General features: G+C 37.5%; 2 protein-coding genes across 13 annotated transcripts in view; both read left to right on the top strand.

The window, feature by feature from the left end:
* The window catches only part of FREM1 (FRAS1 related extracellular matrix 1), a 77,759-nt gene extending 70,851 nt beyond the window's left edge, over positions 1–6,908 (top strand). For 2 of the 12 annotated variants that reach the window (XR_010886813.1, XR_010886807.1), the window contains 3 exons: positions 782–867; positions 1,011–2,005; positions 2,227–2,299. Coding sequence is in view for 3 of the 12 variants with exons in the window: in XM_067315206.1 (XP_067171307.1) it covers positions 782–867; positions 2,227–2,426 (286 nt within the window). In the remaining 9 variants the exon portion in view is untranslated. Of the gene's footprint in view, positions 1–776; positions 868–1,010; positions 2,006–2,226; positions 2,449–5,715 lie in introns of those variants that run through there. The other 10 variants (XM_067315206.1, XM_067315201.1, XR_010886815.1 and 7 more) reach the window with 8 other exon arrangements.
* Positions 6,909–11,761: 4,853 nt separating this feature from the next.
* On the top strand, positions 11,762–13,959 carry CER1 (cerberus 1, DAN family BMP antagonist). The gene is made up of 2 exons (XM_013956654.2): positions 11,762–12,289; positions 13,666–13,959. The coding sequence occupies exons 1-2, from the start codon at positions 11,762–11,764 to the stop codon at positions 13,957–13,959; spliced, it is 822 nt and encodes a 273-aa protein (XP_013812108.2).
* Positions 13,960–19,475: the final 5,516 nt, after the last annotated feature.

Raw genomic sequence — 19,475 nt, 5'->3', positions numbered from 1 at the left:
GCACTTTAGGGACACGCACAGAGAGCAGAGCTTCTCCTTTGACTTCATTCAAAAATAATCTAGTTAATACACACCAAAACTGCTCTCTGATCTAAAGTAAAGCATAGTCATCACAGACAACCCAACATTACATTTCAAAACCACACTACAACTCCAAACCAAAAGCCTAAAATAAATAGACACAGCCTGAGTTCTATCTTGAAACATGGCTGAGATTTTAACAGTGTTACACAAGGCTTTAGTCCTGTCAGAAAACAGTTAAAAATTATATAGTCTGCTGCACTACAAAGTGGGTGCAGCTGTATCTTTCAATATGCTTGGATTTTTAGTGTGGACAGATTATTTAAAAAAAAAAAAAGAATATGCTGCTTTCTGCAGAATAATTCTGGCTTACAGAAAAGGATGTACTAAAAAGACTTAATTGTACTTTTTAAGGACATTTTATAAGTGTTATATATGAATGCACCAATGTTTTAAAACATAGTTTGTGAGTATGAGTTATACATTTCTTGTATACACTTCATTCAATTGCACAGCTGATTTAATTTTTGCACTAGAAAAGTCGAAACAGCAGTCAAAATAACAAACTTCCTCTCCACATAATCCAGAATTTTAAGACTTTATCTTCATATAGTTATTTTTTCATGCAAGTATTGGTTTTCCTGTGAAATGTTAGCTATATGCTTTATATTAGAATTGGTGCTTCTTGTTGATAAGTCCATGGGAGATGTCTGTCACTCTGTGGAATCCTAATCATTCTGTCCTCTCTTGTTGAGCCTAGATACCTGGGGAGTCTAGCAAGTGTGGCTAATGAACAACACATGAAATGGCTGTGGGACTTCAGTGGGAGGAAGCCCTTTTGGATAGGCAAGTACATCAGCTGACTGTCTCCTCAGACAGTCAGTCTTTTTATGCACCCTTCTTTGGAAAACAAGAACTGCTACAGCAGTTACAGCCCAGTTTTCAAATGCTGCATTGTCCTCAACTTTCTGGTGCTTTTGTCATTTCAGAGCAAGGCATAAATTGAAAGCCATCATGCACCTGGCTACTTTTATAAGTCTTTATCAAGAAGAAGAGTTTCTCATGTGAGAACTTGCTGAATTGCTGAGGTGTTTTTGCCTTGAAACCTTTCCCATTTTAATCCTAGCTGATGAAATAATTTCCAGTAGAATTCTTATTCTTTTGTTTATGTCACTTTCTTTTGACTATTACTCTAATTAACTTTTATATATTTATTTTAAATAATTATTTATGTAACTGTTAATTTATCAGTGACACCTTGTATCAGAAACTCTGTGAATTAAGTATATGATCAGTTAAAGAATATTTCATCACACCACTTTAGATTTGGTTGTCTATTTCTTGTTATGCACCTTTCATTTTAAAAGAAGAGAAAGAACTTAGATGGGCCTTCTCTGTATTTCCTTACATCCCTTTCTGTGAAAAACTGCCTTAGCTCACAGATTACTGCTATTCTTTTCTTATAACTTTCTTCTTCCTGTACCTTCTCCTGTACCTTTTTTCAAACTGTGAACTGCAATCCTCAAATAGCTCTTAATAAATTTCTGAGGTGGATTTACTAGCGATACTAAATCAACTTTAAAAACTACAATCAGTATGGAATAGTGCTTAATGATATCATGATTCTGTTAACCTGAGAGAAATAACTCTTCTGATAAGAATAAAGACCACAAGCCTGTGGTATTAATCCTCTGACTGTGGTCTCCTCTAGCTAAGAAGACATACCATGTTTGAAATACCTATTTAGGTTATTAACTCAGAGACAATGTGAAAAGTCATGTTCCTAACTGTTAAAATTAACATGTTTTCAACCGTGTAAACAAGCTATATAAGGCTCTGCAGGATTTTATTTTTCAGAAGGAATCTGGTTAAAGTCTGCTTAAGCTTGAATAGAACATTCTGTTTAGCACCTTAAGTACCAAAAGAGAAACTTGGGAGGTGACAGACATGCAGTAGATGGAAGGGGATAAAACATTTTAGATAGGTGGGTAATGAGGAAAAAGGATATTTTCTTTTATTCAGATGGCACTAATTGCTTCATGAAATATTCAATTGTTTTTTACTTGTATTCCTCCAGATGGTTTTTTTCTTTCAGCACAATCTTGCATGCATTTTTTAACAGAGGGATAGAACAACATGCTGCTTTTGGCATCAGGCTCCAGAAGTGATAAAGATCACTAATTTGGTCTTACTGATTTGACATAGGCCTGAATGACCGAGTGAATGCTGGACATTGGGAGTGGAACAGTGGAGAACCCATCACCTACATAAACTGGAGAAGAGGCCTCTATCGTATTCCAAAGAGAGGGAAGAATTGCGTATTGGTGCAGAAGCGAGGGAAATGGCAAGCAACGGACTGCAGGAAGGCCAAACAGAACAGCTATATATGCTCAAGAAAGCTGTAAAGAAAGGAGGATCCTTGTGCAAGCATGTGGCCTTTCCTGTTGTTTCAGTTTTATTTGCAGACATGTCAGAGTAGGCAGTTAAAAGAATCTCTAAATTATCAGCAGGAATTTTTTTTCATGCTGCCAGAGATGCAGATGCATTGGGCTTTAATCAGGAAACAGAGGTCAGTTGCAAAGACTGAATCTAGGTTAAGATTTTACACTCTCCTCAAAGATTCTGATCCGTCACTTATTCTTAAATATTTTTACACCAAAGAGCAAGGCCAGAAGGCTTTCATCAAATTTCTGTGTAAACATACTTAATTTAAAAAAAAGCAAAAAGAAACTAATATGTCCTTTGATTTCCTTCTCCCTGAAGGAGTGACTATGAATTGGCTGTTGCTTTAATTTAGTTGCCATAAAACTGCAGTTTTATCCTGTAGTCACAGAAAGAGGAAGACTGCTTGGGGTAGAAATGGGGGCAGTCTGCTGGCTGAAAACAGGTTATCTTGGGTGAGGAGGAAAGAGACATGATATTCAGATACAAGTGCTTCTTTTGTGGATGTCCTAGTACAACACTGTATGAAAAGAATTCCAATGGTAATGCTTAGTGTCAGAGTACCAACAGGAGCAAGGGCTTATATTTCTCTTTCTAATTGCACAAGACCAGCCCCCAAAGCTTCGTATCCTAATGGATCTGCTCATACAAGGCTGTATGTTGTTTGACATTCCTGATCAAAATCATTCAATGTTTTTCAGCAGTGCAGGATGGTGCTATAATTTTTGTAATGAAATTAAATAATGAGACCTCTGTAAATCTAGTGCTATGTGAAAAGACGGTTTATGCAAAACATTAATACAGAAGCTTAATCCCAGAATATTATCATAGGATATTCCATGATACATTAACACCAATAGGATTTATATGTGTGTATAAGCCAATGTCATAGTGAGACATATTTTGTTCTAAAGCCGCTATGGGTTTTGAAAAGTATTAATCTAAGTCCTCATTAGGGATTTGAGGTCTTTTAATAATAATAATAATATAAAATCCAGATTTAGTTCTGAGAAAGGCTTAAAACTCAGCATTTAACAGGAAAAAACAGCTGGAAAAATAACTTCATTTTAGATATATGCATTTGTCTTGTTACCATTTGGTAACATTATAATAAAGTTACCTGTAAGAAAAAAAAAAAGATTTTTTTTTTACTTTAGGAACCACTGCCATCCTTAAAATTTAAAAAAGAAACAAGTCACAAGCTCCCCCCCCACCCCCCCCAAAAAGCCTCCTCTCCCCTGTCGCAAACCCTTCCTCTGCCCATGGGTTGTGTGACAGTTGGTGTGGTAGTTGAATTTGTCCTATATCATATGAACTCTCAGCCCTCCCATCTGGTGCCCAGCAGTTCATTCTGTCCCTTGCCCCCATCAGTGTCTATATTCAGCCAGCCTCTGGATCAGTTGCATTTGTACATCGTTTGTTCCTCTGCTCCTTTTGAGGTTCCTCAAAGTAATTTCTCAGGCCTGAGAGGGAACAATTGCAGCAGGATCACCTCTCCTCTCTAGGCTGAGGGACACTATTCCAGGTATTAGCCTTCCTCCTTTCCCACAGCATGTGTTAGAAGAATATGAATGTGAGTAGCTGGACAACCTTTATATTTTTATTTTTTAAAGGAGAGAGCCTTTGTGAAAGGACTGTTGCAGATAAGCACAAGTGCATTGCAGTATTACAGCAGAAATGCTGTGGGGAAAACCTTATCACCCTTACTGTTAATATCAACAAATACAAATATATATATTTACAGTATTTCTTTTTCATAATTATAGTCTTTATGCCAAGCTTCTAAGCCAAATCACAGACTTTTGTGTAAGGATTTATCTAGACCGAGAAGAAAACCACTGTTAGCATAACTATGCTAATTGTTTCAAGAATTCCCCAGACCAAGTAGCCTCTTGAGAACCTGTCCAGACTTGTTCATATTTCTCTCTGACAGTTTTCACTGCAAAAAAGATAAGGCTCCAGAAAGCACACTTGGGAACCAGCTTTGAAAGTGTGTGGATCTGTTACTATTGTGTTCTCAGATTACAGTGAAAATTGGCCTAAGAAAGCTTGGTGGACGTAAACTTAAACTTCTATTTCTTTAGGGCTTTCTTTTTATTAAAACTGCTGAGTTAACTGGTGCTATCTTGATAAAACCTATCATGATTATTTAAATACATCTCCTAATTATTTAATGAAGAACTTAAGAGAGGGGGAATTTTGGCCATGGTGTTCGTTACCTGACTAGTAACTAATAAAGGACTAATGCCTAGAGAGATATGACAGTGAGCTTGGAGGTTTTTTTGTGTGAGAGGAAGGGGGATTTTAGCCTTTTCCTTTTTCCATAATTCATTTGAACTACCTTAAAGTAATTGAAAAGTATTAGGATTTCAGTACACAACAGATCATTAGCTGTGCAAATCGTATGTGCTTACTAGTTTTAGATTTAATATAGTACAATAACACAGCTAAAATTCTTTTATGATAGTGCAAGGATATTTCTAACCTGAAAGGCTGCTGAAATGTGTTTCAATACACATGAACTGTTTGAAACACTTATTCATAATTTTTCCTTAATCTGCCCTTTAAAATGAAGTATTTTTTCATTGATTTTTACACCTTTCTTTAGAACACTGGGGTCCAGAGAATATGACATATTCAAATCAGGGAAAGCAAAAGTAAAAGAAGTAAATCAACTTTTGTTGCCATAGGAAGTTGCTATCTCTGAGAGGTTTAGTAAAGAGCAGCTCTAAAATCCCAAGATGTTATTGTGACTTTTTCTAGTCATTTATATGGTTCAAATTAGACTCTGTGTAAACTCAAGGGAAAGGCAGTGTTGAGAGGATCAGCATCACCAGAGGAGTCTTGAGAGGCTGAAAGGAAGAGCAGGGAGCACGCTGAATATTTGTGTTCACCCATGGATGTCATGCTTTTGGATAAACAAAGGATTTAGTATACCAGAACAATTCATATGTCTTTTATAGGCAACAGAATAAATGAAGATACAATAGTTCTGTATAAAGAACCCAACTGTTAGCTTTCTTTAGAAGGCAGGCTAATGGGATCAAGATGTTTGTGTGCAAGTCTCTTTTAACCACCTCTCCCTGTCAAATATCTTTTAAATATGCTGACCAATTTCAACCAAACTTGACAAGAGTAGATGACTCAAAGGCAATTGTTTTGAAAAAAAGAAATTAATAAATAACTAGCCACAGGAGCACTTCCCCCAAAGAAAAATATTTTGACCTGATTTTTTGTGCTCTTTTTCTGTAGAGAACTTGTAGGGGGGAGACCTTCTGAATTCAACTGTGAGGAAAGCTGCAGCTGAAAATTTTATCTTACTGCCCACCAGACTCAACCAAACACAAAGAAACCAAGCTTCACTAGCCTTAGAACGAATTGTTTGCATTTATGTGGATAAATGTGTTATTAACTTCATAGAAATCAAGTTTTAATCTGAAAAAAATCAGAAGTTTTCAATATCTCTTTAGTACACATTCTAAAATTATAAAAATAGCTTTGAGGGTATTATATATAGAATTCAGTTAATAATGCGATTCTACCTTATTTACAACACAAGACTGGTGCTAACTTAATTTTTCTATTCATAACATTATATATACTGCTATGTGTAACTATGTAATCTGTGTTAGTACAAAACTGATCCATACCATTTTGGTGAATACATGTTTCTTCAGTTTCCTTCCATAATTGTATAAAAGCTTTTTTTTTTTTTTTTTTTTAAGTCATAAAAAGCACAGTGCTGGGCACAGTGGAAATGCATTTATAGTTAAGCACAATATAACTATTGCTTACTCTATGAAGTTTCAGAAATCTGTTTCTTCTTCTGTATGAGTCTATTCCTATTCCCAGATTATTACAGTAGGGTCATTTGTGTCATGAGCAGATCATTTTTTAAGAGGAAAATACTGAAATGTTTATTCTGAGAAGTGAATCTAAGGAATTAGAAACTCTTTAATTTACAGGTCTGCAAGTAGATATTCAAGGGAACGAATTCAAGAGAGGTTGTCAGTCCATATAATTGAATTTAAATATAATTCTTAATTTAAGAAAGAATGTAAAAAAAGTCATTGTTCCTCAGTAAGCTCAGTCACTTTCATGGAAGATATGCAGATTTCAGTTCTGCTATGCCCTATGGCAAGCTATGCTGCATGTAATATGGAGAGCTCTTACGCTTGTTTCCATCACTTAACTACTATTTTGTACATCAGTACACAACCAGTATACGGTGAGAAGATGAGAACACATTCGGGTTTGTTGTTTTATCTAATACAAAGATAATATATTCTTTCAGTCAGAAGTCCAAACTATCCTAATGAATAGGAATCTGATATCTGAAGTACCACATATAAGCACAATAGGCAGAAGGAAATTATTCTGTGTACAGACAAAATTTTTAGATGTTCTAATAAATTTGTACTTTAATAAAAGAGTGAGAAACCTTATCTGCATCTTCTTTCTTGGCTTATGCTAGAAACATTTTTTTGCTGTTGCTCTTTGATGATGAATCACCATTCCTCTCTCAATCTAAGAAGTATTGTTAAGTCTCCAGTCTCTCCTGGAAACTGAAATTTTTCTGTATGTCCAAACTCCTTCTCCCTTGGCTCACTGTCCCATTGCTTTACAGGCTGAAGCAATCAAGCAGGTACTAAACACAACTTCCCCAGGCTGGGTTTGAAACCAGGTATGCTCTCAACTAGATGGTATATATGTGCCAGTACTATTCAGGAGATGCTTCAGGTGGGCACCTGTCCAAAATCTACCTGCCTGAGACCTACAGTACAGAGAAAATCATCCCTTGTATCATGTGTACTTATACCCATACAGATTGTTCCATCTACTTACTGTCAAGTGCTGTGAGAACAAGGAGTCAACAGATATGAAAGGTAAATTATCCTAGCTCTGCTGGACACAAAAGTGAGCATTTTCAAATGTGAGCATCTAAATTTTAGCAGCAGTTTGAAACTTTGAGCCAGTCCTGTTGCTACAGCGCAGAAAAAAGAAATAGAGAAATGTGAATAGAAAGCTATAAATGAGAGAGAGAGGAAAAAAAAAAACGCAACAGAGGATTTGAAACTGAATAGAAAAGGGGAGAATTGGTAATGTACAGTAACTAAGATGATTGAAGACACAAAACTAACCAGATTTACTGCCTGTTCTTTCATGTCATACCTTGTAAAAGCCTTTTCATTATTTTAACCTCCCCATGAGGCCAGTATGTGATCTTTTTTCCCATAATCCAATAAAACAAAGACCCCAGATGGCTTTCTTTGAAATGTGTAATAATTGGAGAATAAACTGCATAGTGCTAATTCATTAGTTCTGAGTTCTTTATATGGGTTCTGTAAAAGATATAACTGGATACAAGTCTGTCTACATAGAATGTCATTTCTAAAATGACAGAATATTGAAATGGGCTGTGATATATAAAATTCATTTTAATCATTTAATCATCAGTCATGCCATGATGAGAGTATTTAGCTCAACAGAAGGCAAGTAATTCAAGCACTGTGTAAGAATTATTTTTAGGCATCAACTGGCAGTATAACTAATTACTCAGTTTCTGTCCAGGATGACTGAAACTGCGGCTCTGAAATAAATGAATAAAATGACTTTGTATTTGCATAACACTTGCCAACACCTGACAGTGTTTTACAAAGATTGGCAAACATTCATGGTGACTACTTCTAGTGAAAGTGGAATGCCCCAAATAAATTGCTATTATGAAGGCAAATCAAAGCCTGCATGAAAGAGACCACGGGATATAGCCACAAAATTAAACAACAAAATGCAGTGAAAACATGTGCTTTGCTTATATGAAAGGGTAATAACACAGGAAAACAAGTTTTTATAAAGATACAGCATGGCAGTTTGTAGAAATCTGATATTAGCTGTATGTGGAATGTAATGATAATGTGCCCAGTCCAATCTATGTTGACAATTACTAGCCTATGCAGTTGATCTCACCACAAAGAAGCTTACAAATATTTATTATTATTTTTACTTCCAAAACAATTCTACAAAGCAGCTTTCAGAGCTGGGATGTTTTGCCATAAGCAGGTAGACTCCTGGTTGAACTGAGAGGCTGAGGATAGATCCCATGACCTGTGCACGGTTATATCTACAGTGGACTCCAAAACAGATTTAGGCTGTGTGATAATATCAGCCAAACTGTGCCCAGATGTACCAGGTCCCACTTCTTTCCATTGTTTTGTCTCTTGGAAAGCAGCCACAGCTTACTATTGTAGGCATGAAGGAATAGTACTAGACTGACCTGGCAGGACCAGAGCTGGCATGCTGTTTCTGGCTCCCAGCAGATCTCACTAAAACCATACAAGAAAAAAAGCATTCTGTTCTTTGCCTTTGGGTTGCAGAATGATCTTGCTCACACTGCTTTGCTTCAGCCTTCTTTCATACCCTTTTGCAAATATTTTGTGCTTTTATATCTGAAGGCATCTAAGGTAGGCCTTGTTATTTGCTATATGTTACAGTACAGAACAGTACCAACCATAAATGAACCCTGATCTCAAACATCATTTTTTTGATGCCATATTTGGTGCCAAGTTATAGACAAATACAGCACTAGTAGCTTAGTATCTATATATGCATGCCATTTTCAGCTTTTTATATTCCTTGTTAATGTTTTCACTGCAGTGGTAACCCAGACTAGTTCAACTTAGATATAAGTGTTGTGTTTAGATACATCCTAATTATTCCAGCCATAAGATTTTCTTACTTTTTATCTGTGGATTGGCAGAGATGTCCTTAAATTCTTTGCATTGTATTTGCTACTTAGAACCTGATACATTCTTTGTGAACAGTTGCAAAAACCCTTTGAAAACATATAGTAAAATGATTTTTCGCACGTTCCTGCTATAAAGAAGAAAAGCTCTCAACAGAAACTAAGGTGCTATCTGAGCACCAACCCACACCTCAACCACATCAGATAAGAAGGGCAGAATACACCTCCACACCTAGATGTTTGTTTTTTCTTTCAGGGCAGACCAGGGCAAAATATAACTAAGACCTATAAGCCTGTTCTCTGTTACATTGAATGTGGTGGGATTTTTTCAATTGTCTTTGAAGGGAGGTAAACTGGGCTTTCCAGGAACTTAGTTTTCAATCCTGTAAATATGCATGTCAGTGACTTAAAGAAATTTTGCTTATATAGATAAAGTTATATGTAGATATTACAGGATCAAGACCAAAGCTGGAGGTTTTAAGCAGTTAGTGCACCAAGGCATTAGACTTAGTCAAGACCTGGCAAAGGAAGTGAAAAACAGCTTAAGTGGCTAAAAACAAACAAAAAGAACACCTCTGGCTTATTGCTGTAACACGGAAGGACTCTTTAAATTGTTTTAATTACCTTTATGTTTTAAAAATTTGAAGAAAAGAGCTGCAAAAATATATATTGCTTCAAATGAAAGACTGACAAATGCGTTAGACCCTTACACGTCAGTATGTCTGTCTGAGTTTTGTCCCAGTCTTGTAACTATTGGAGCAGCTAAAATCATGAGGGATAAAGGGAGGAAAAGTCTGAAGGTAATGGTCTTATTTCTGCTGAATAATTTTGAATAACTACTTTTAACCTGCAGTATATAAAAGAAATTTTACATCCAAAGGTCCACTGCTTCAGTTAAGCTTCCTGGCCAATGAAGATAGGATGTGAGCATTCAAATTGCACTTTTAGGCTACTTAATCTTATCTACACTCAACTTAATTGTCTTGACTCATTGCTGCTCCACCCTAATGCTTGTGTAAATATGATACAAGGACTTTTAGAGGCACACCTCACAGCTGATCTTGCTGCAGATGCCAAGCTTTTCTATGATTTCTTTCCTGATAGTTGTGGAAGTCCTCTCAGGACACACTTGAGACTTCAGGAAGGCATCAAACCAGGAGAAGAATTAAATTGCTCTGAGTCCAAGTTACAGAGCAATTAAGTTAGTGCCTGACAGCTGTGCTTTCCTTAACATGATCACCCCACTGCGGTGAAAGCACAAATACACTCAAACGTTGGTGTGTGAATCCCATCCTTGTTGGAGCTTCATGCACTTCTGTTTTAGAATGAACCTGGGACAGCCTCAAGATAAGGACAAGCTCTAAGACTCCACTAACTTTGCACCAAAGTTGTAAGTCAGTGCCCCACAAGAATTTTGATGTGCAATTAGTTTACTTCAATTATGAGGCAATAGACTAATTCCCCAGAGTGAAAAACAAATAATGCCATACATTTAGTACAGATAGCTAGGTTTTTAACACTAAGGAATAGACTGTCTACAAACTTAAGTCTACCAACACTCCAGCAGAGTTCATCCTCTTTTATCAATTTTTTTTTTCCTCACACACTGCATAACATAACTTTGCATAACTACTAGACCCAATTCAGGGTCTAGTAGTCTTTGGATATTTCTGTTGAGACATTCAAGTCTAGAACCATGAATTATGCGAGTTCTAACATATTTTGCTTAAATCCTCATTTTGTTTACCAACTTTCCATGATGTCTGTAGTAACTCTGGTGCCCAAAGAGGAAGTGAGAGTGTTAATTTTTGAGAATCTGGGATACTGAGTTTCTTCACCTTGGGAACTTTTATTCTAGGCTAGTGATACTTCTGCACTCCAGCAGCTGCAAACCTCCTGAAGCTAGGGCTGGTGTTCTCTGCAAGATTCATCTGGGTGTGTGAGCACAAATCTGCTGGTTTGCAGTGATGCTGCCAGAGTGCTTGAGTTACACCCAAAATCTGAAAGACCTAACTTAGAAGCTACTTTTGAAAATATGGGCTGATTTGACATCCCCAGAACTATCTTCAGGCTTTATGGAACTTTAATCAGCTTGTTTTTTCTGGTTGTGATGAAATAACACTACCTCTATTAACAGTCTTTGGCTTTGTGGAATGGAAAGTCAAAATAAATAATGAAGACCACACTGAACAAGCTAATACACAACCCCAAATGTTTCCTTAATTCCTAGACCTCAGCTAGACAGCTTATCCAAACATTTCATCCTATTGATTCCCTCTGTCCTCCACCCCATCCTGGGGTACTAGATCTTAGATAGGAACTTCTAATACACATAACCCAGGTTGAAAGCAGAATTTCATTAGCACAAACTCCCCTATCATAATTGTAATCTACAGTAAATGAATGCAATTAGCCACGCTAGGGTCTCCCTCCAGTCCACCCCTCCTCTCTGCACACAAACATCGGCCATAAGCTGACGCCAGCCTTCTGTATAAAGCTAGCAGACAAGATTCATTGCAATGGCAGCAGGTCTACAGGGCTATGCTCAACAGGATCATGTCACTACTTTTTCTTCAGCTGTTAGTGCTCTCACATCTTGGAGCCACAGAGACAGATGGAGATCCACAGCAAAAGAAAAGTAGAAGGCCATTTCAGCACCATTTCTATCCAGGCAAAAATCTGCTTGCAAGCGAGGGTTTTCATCAGCTGGTGGGAGAAAATCCAAAAGGTGTTGAAGAAACCCTGGGAGAAACAAGCTTATTTGTAGCAATTCCACAGACAGCAACTGAGAGTGTGAAGCAAGGACAGAAAAAAACTTCCAGATTCACCCTTCCCTATGCAGAACTTCATGCAGATCGAGATCTGGGAACCTTGACAGCACTCAGAGAAACCTCTCCTGTGGAAAACTTCTCTCCATCCTACTCTTCCAGCAAGAGAGAAGCTGAACCTCTGTATAGAAAAGATGCCAAGAAATTCTGGGACCACTTCATGCTAAAGAAAAATTCTGCTTCTGAAGAGGTTGTCCTGCCAATCAAGACCAATGAAATGCACCAAGAAACCTGCAGAAGCCTGCCTTTTTCCCAGGTAAGAAAGCTGTCCAAGATCAGTAACTGTGACCTTTCCCTGTAATCTGTGACTAAAGAAATACAGGTTAGTTCATTTGCTAAGACACAGGACCACCTCAGAAATGCACACTCTAGTGACTGAAAACGACCTTCTGAGGCTTTAACCTCATGAGAGAAACTACTAAATTGAAGTGCTGGAAGGCAACATATTCAGTGTTCAGAGTTATTTATTCTCCTTATCCAAGGACACTCCGACCTAACTTGACCTAGCAGGGAGGGGTAAGTAATTATCTACACAGCGAATATACATCTATACAGTATCTATACATAAAATATCTATATATACAGTGAGTCCCAGAACAAGTACTCAAGGAGAAGCTGGTTGTTTTCTTACAGCTAGGCAAGGATCCCTTATCTATTGTATTAATTGGAAGAGTGATGGATAGGTCTATTTCTGTGCCAAGAATGTTGGGGAACTGGTAAAGTGCCCCAAGCACAGATGAAGCCATTCTGTCATATCTGTTGTCATGCCCAGATAAGCAAATAGTACAGATAGAAGTGCCACTTTCCTCATAAGGCTGCATCTATTCTCAATGCTTCTGTCACCACAGTCAGTCAGGAACGATACGTTTTCACATCCCTAACCTAATTTACTTTATCAACAGGTATCTGTAAATACAGATGTGGCCTAGAAACTTGTACTATTTCATTTTTTATGGCCATATCATATGCTTAGCTCTCTACAGGATGGCTGCAGTTACGCCAATATAAAAGTGCTAACTTCAGTGTAGTTTTTCTGGATTGGGAATTGACATAAGACTCTCCTGATACAAGGAACTGTTTTTCTTGCAGACAGAGAGATTACAGAATTCCTATTGCACTTTGCTTATCAAAAACAAAATAAAAAATTGCCAAAGAACATTATTACTCCTCATGAAGATAAATCTTCAAGATTTCAGGTGTGAGTCTGGCTTGTGGTTAATATACAAGTATGTTGGGTCAAAATGATGTTTTAAGAACTACTAAGGGAGTAATACTGCTTAATCATGTCAGAAATGTAGATTCCAAGCAGCAAGTAAAAGGTACAAATGACAAAGTAAAAAACCTCTCTTTGTTGTTCAATATACAGATTAAGAATGGAGCTCTCAAGTTTGCTTTTAAAAACTCTTGAATTTTATTGCTTGTTTGACATAAAATTAACATTTTAATGGAAATGTCCTGAGAATAAAAAATATAGTAGATGTATAGTAGTTTTGGGGTGCTTTTTTTTGATTTCATGCCTCCTTGCAAAGTCCATGGAGATCATTCATGTACCAGGAAGATCAAGATTCAGATCTAACCTATATTCACAGATCAGTGCTAGTATTGTGATCTTCAAACTGCTTTCTGTTACAGGGCGTTGCTCATGAGAGCTGTGAGAAGGTGATGGTGCAGAATAATCTTTGTTTTGGAAAGTGTAGTTCCTTCCATGTCCCTGGTCCAGATGATCGTCTTTACACCTTTTGTTCGCACTGCTTGCCCACCAAGTTCTCCATGAAACGCTTGGAGCTCAACTGCACCAGTTCTGTCCCAGTGGTCAAAGAAGTCATGATTGTGGAAGAATGTAAATGTGAGATTCAGAAGATTAAAGATCCTGCAATAAGATCACTACAGTCAGACTTGCATGCAAATGTGTATGAGCACAACTAACCTCCTAAAATGCACCTCTAAACTGCTCGATCATAAGCATTTGCCAATGAAAAAACAAAGAACTAATTTTTTCATCACACAGTTTCACCAACTGATTAAAGACACAGATTTTCTACTTAAACTGCTTTCCTGCTTTGATCATAACTTTACCTGAAATGCATCACATTTCTTTATAGCTGTTAAAGAAATGGAGATGAGACTACCAGGCTTATGTAGTCCTTACTTAAACTAGGGAAATCTTAAAAAAAATTCCACTCTTCCCTTCACTGGTTCCAGGCTGCTAGTAAAAAACAGCTGAAGAACTAGTCTGTGCAAAAACCTAGTGCTTCACCTCTAGCTGGTTTACATTGCCTCTGCATGCAGCGGCTGCCCATATAGTTTTGCTGATAAAAACAGATGGAGCTTTAGTCTCCTTAACGGAAAAAGAGGTCTATTTTTACATCAAGAAAATAAGTGGGCAGTGCAAAATATAAAAGGACATGAGGCAGAAATAGAGCTGTGACTGGTTAAGTTTATTCTGATTGCTCCCAGCTGGAGTTCAGTTACCAGCAAAAACTAACATACCTCACATATTACACACTTACATGGTGGTTGCAAATTATATTTTGCCATAGAAACCAATCCTCTTCTTTTACAGACTTTTTTTTCTTTTGCTCTGCATGTAATTTAAAGATGGCAAAAGTACTTTTATTGAAACTTTTACCTAGTAGACAGTGAGAAAAAATTGAAAAATTGGTATGTGTGATACTTCCACAAAAAATACTAGAAATTAATGGGAGGATTTATTATTATTATTTAAATTCACCTTAGAAAGACAAAGGACATTTTTCAGTCTGATGAACATCAATGTTGGCAGCGACAGGAAGCTAAAGTTCTCAACAGCTAAACTAAATTGCACCCACAGGACAAAGATGATCTGCAAAAGGACTGTATCAGCATGACTATAACTGGATAGCTTTATAGGAATAGCAGAGAAAACTTTTTGTTAGGAAACGCCTGACTCATCCTAGGCAATAGAGCACCAGTGGTTGTTAGCCCAGCTGCTGGCTTCTCTGCCCTCTCTGGTTGCTTCTCCCTGGATTTGTCTTGCAGCCCAGACATACCAGCTAGCAATCAGCTTCCAGCAACTAGACCTCATTCTATATCTAACCTTACACTCCTCTTGGAACCTGTTCCAGTGTTATGACCAAACTCTCAGATATAGGACCTGCTGTTAAATTATCCACAGCTCTTTGCTGGGTAGCTGGAATTGGAAATCAGTGGTAATACAGGCGATGCATTTACAGGTTAAATAAATCATTTATTTGCACATGGACTGCATTGTGGTCAGAAGTATTTTAAAATCCTATCAAAAATATGCACACTGTAGCTTTAGAGTGCAGGACATTTTTTAATGTCTGCTGAAAATTGCATCTGACGACATTCTGATACTGAGTGTCAACTGCTGCTATAGTTTTTTGCTCTGCAGGTTACCTGCAACAAGAGAGCTGGAGATTAGTATATAGCTGCCTTTCATTATATATAAATCTGCTTTTAAATAAAAAAATGGGTATCAAAACTAAGCAAAGCTTTTCTCTGTATACTTTTGCACGAAGGACTAATACGTAAACTGTGTGTGGCTGTTTGTACGTTATGGCATGGTGTATGTCATTCCAAATAGCAAGTGACTAAGGTCTTATCATCCCTGTATTGAAAGTATTACACCTAGTAAATACTTATTTTAACTTTTCATCTCAGCTTTATAATGCTGACCAACTTTCTCAACATGCTAGTTTGTGAAATCAGCTTGCACCTAGCTTCAGAAACCTGCCATCGCATGTGAAACTGCATGGTGTTACTTCTGTTATGATCAAAGAAAGTAATGGTTTTCTAACAAACAAAAGAGCATCAGTTAGTAGCCACATAGTTTCAGATGACAAAGTAAGCCTTTCCAGGTAATGCTTTTTTCAGCAGAGATCCCTCTTCACTGGGAATATCCAGTTGCACAGTCAGCCCTAATGGCTGCTGCTTTGTTAAAGCATGCTATATACATGTGGAAAAGCTAAGGATGAACTTCCTGCCCTATGATAAGGTTCAACTTCAGCACCTTACCAAGCCTTTCTGAATTATTGTGTGTGCTTATTAGTATTCATTTTTAATCAAGCCTAAGGAAGAAAAGCACACAAAGCAACAAGGTTCCAACTTTATCCTCTCATGATGTCAATAATCTGAAAAAGCTGGGCCTTCTGGGAGTTCTAACAACTGGTGTTTTAACAGCTGATGTGAATATATAAGAATCTTTTCATGTTTTTTTGATGCAAGTACATTTTAGACTTTATACTTGTAGAGAACCTCTTGACAGTATGATCTAAGCTCCCAATAGATTTTCTAAGGTCATAAAACAATTAAAAAGAACAATCTTCTTTAGGTTTCATATTTTTGAAATCTGTTAGCTTTAGGTTTTCATATTTTAGGTTTCATATTTTTGTTGTTTGAAGTGACTGACTCGTAAATTGTGACTTTTTCATATTAGGATGGCAGAACTGAAGTTATATTTTCTGCTGTAAAGTATTCAGCCTAATTTTTAAAGTTCTTTCTGTGTGTTGAAGCATTATTGTAGTCAAAGAAAGCTATTCATGTAAGTAGTCTGCAGGGCTAGACTCTTAGTGTGAATTTGCATAGCTTAAAAGTAGGTGAAAAGAGGTAATGACAGCTGTAGTAATTGCTAATTAGATTAGTGCTGTAGGTTTTTGAATGAATGTTTAATTAACCCAGCAATGATTCCTTGCGTGTAATTAGCACTGTATTCTGCAAAATCAAGAATGTGTTAATTGGATCAGATTTTTCAGTCTTAAAAAATTCCTTATTAGGAACAAGTTGTGTCCAGATGCTAACAGAATTTTGCCCTTTCAGAACAACTATGATGGCCTCTACTAGTATAGTGATGAAGGTCAGAAAGGTGAGAGGTATATCTGTGCCACTATGTGGATACCTTCAATAATAATGCCATTATAACAGCAAACCTGCACGATTTTAGCTTGGCTGTGTTTATTCAGAGGCTGTACATTTTCTTAGTGAAAGCTTTTCCTGTGTAACTGTATTTACAAAGGAAGTGGTGTTAATATGATCTCTCAGTATTTCAGACCACTCTTTATGAACACTTATTTTACAGAACAAGACCAGCTTATACTTACAGAGTTCTCTGAAAATTCAGCTCAGTGCCAGTAGGGGTTTGCTTATTTGACCCTTTAGATGTCTTCTGAATGGATGTGGGTAGTTTCTGTGCTTTACCTTGAAAATAATTGAGGAGAAGTGCTGTTTATTTGAACTGCCTAAGGAAACTATCTTCAATACAGACTATTCTCTTAAGTATTTTATGAGGCTGGTTTAATGTCTGTAACTATATCAAACACTAGATGATAGCGCACTGAATTCCATCCAGACATACACTTGAGGGAAAAATTTCTTACGTTGCACTGGTACTTTCTGCTGTACTTGGTACTTTGTCCACCCCTCTCATGAAATAATCACAGCTAGCCTCACGGCTGCCAGCTAACAAGCTTTAGTCTGTTTTACTGACAGGTGATGAAACCTCTTGCTGTACTTTCTCCTTAATGTTCTAGCTTCTCACTGCAACAGTAAGAGAATTAAATTCTATACATGGGGAGAAGCCCCCTGCCAATCTGTACAGCTGCATAATCACATCATGTGGGGCAGGGAGCGTACGCTATGCTAGGCAATATGTATGAAGAGGTGTGGAGCTGAAGCTCCCTTAGGTCCTCCATCAGCAGGCCTGTTATTTGGCACTTTGCCGGTGGTAACAGGAAATACTTATTGCTAGTGGATTATAAATATTTTACATTTGCTGTTTTACCAAACCTAACTCCTTGCTATGACCAGCAGTCACCAAATTCACCTCCCTTTAAAGCCCACCCTGACAGCTGCTACCACTCCCTCTGTTTGGAAAAGAAAGAATGGGGATGAGAAAACTCTGTAGCTGGCCCAATGCAGGAATACTGAACAAATATTAATTCTTCACCCTGAAAACAAAATCATCCTGTCCACAGTACTCTGAGTTCCACGGCACCAGCAAAATGCACTTCATCTAGAACAGTATCTCTTGCTGTCTCCCTTTGATTCTTTTTTTTTCTGTGGTAGATGCTTCACACAGTAAGAAACCTCCCAGCCAACAATCTAAGCCAGTGACAAAAACTAAAATGGATCTAAACAAAGTCTGAGCCAGCCTTATGCTTCTCTGAGCACTCTTCTCAGGAATTTTTGTTTTGCTCGTTTAGGGTATTACTATACCCACTCATTTAGTCTGATGCTCTGTTGGTGGTTGCTGCCCATAGTCAGGGAGCTTAAACAGAGTATCTATGCACCTTGGCTGCCTTTCTTCACAATGCAGTATCTTAGCTTAACTGCTCGCTGAAGTTGTTCAAATTTGCACTGTAAGAGACATGGAGACATTCAAATATTCTGTTGCACTGCCTAGACCTCAAACAGTAACCCTGGTTAGAAGAGAGAAGTTAGAAGAGTTATTGCTAAGATATCTTCAGCTGGACCTTATCTGAGAGCAACTCATCACGTCCTTGAGGTGTCTTGAACCTTGGATGAAAACTAACTCCCTAAATTAGGATACTGACTGGTCTAGCACAGCCTGCTCTATGTAACCCACCTAGGCTTGGGTACAAGCAGATTTCACCACACCCACCACAAAGGCAGATGGATCAGAAAAAGCATCTTGCCTGCCATTTCCTTGACCATTACTATCAGAGAGAGACAGAAGAGGGAATCCCAGAGGTATTTTCATTTACCTTACCATCTATCCCCAGTTCACCTAAATGTTATGACTAACAAAACTTCTGGGCAAGGACAAGAATAGGTTCCATTTCAGCATGGCATGTCATTAATGAAGGCCTCCCTCATATATCAGAAACAGGAGCTTTCTGATGCAAAGAATTTGGCTCATATTCTAAAGTTAACAAGTGTCTCCTGTATACATTGGCAAGGTTTGCAAGGAAGCGAGCAGCAAAGTGGTGCTGCAAAAAAATAAGTGGCAATAACAAACTTCACAATTTAGAAAGATCCAGGAAGATATGGAAAGTACTCTTGAGAAGGCTGATTTCTACCCCCAGGTGATATCTATGTGCAGACAGCACATTGATCAAGGGGATCAACAGGGCACGAAATGAATCCTGGAACACAATCTCATGAAGCAAGGGACTTGTAAGCAGTAAGAATCATGGGAGTCATAGTGCATATCACTCTCTTGCATGTGATCTCCATAACAGAGCATCAGCTGTTACTGCACATGGCTTGATTTTAGCATGCTGATTTAATATTTACAGAGTGCCAATAAAATTTTTATGATGACAGCTGGTGGCTCATGTGGTAATTTATAAACAGCAACAACAACACAACATGGACATCAGAAACTCCAAGAGGCATTCCATACTATTTTGCAATATTCAGCACTGAAGAATTTGGATATTTTTCTAATTTTGCAGACTTTTAATAGTCTTTGCATAATACAC

This window comes from Apteryx mantelli, chromosome Z (genome assembly GCF_036417845.1).
Source record: "Apteryx mantelli isolate bAptMan1 chromosome Z, bAptMan1.hap1, whole genome shotgun sequence".
NCBI classification, from domain to species: Eukaryota; Metazoa; Chordata; class Aves; order Apterygiformes; family Apterygidae; genus Apteryx; species Apteryx mantelli.
The sequence above is the reverse complement of the archived record's forward strand: the minus strand, read 5'-3'. Positions and strand labels throughout refer to the sequence as shown.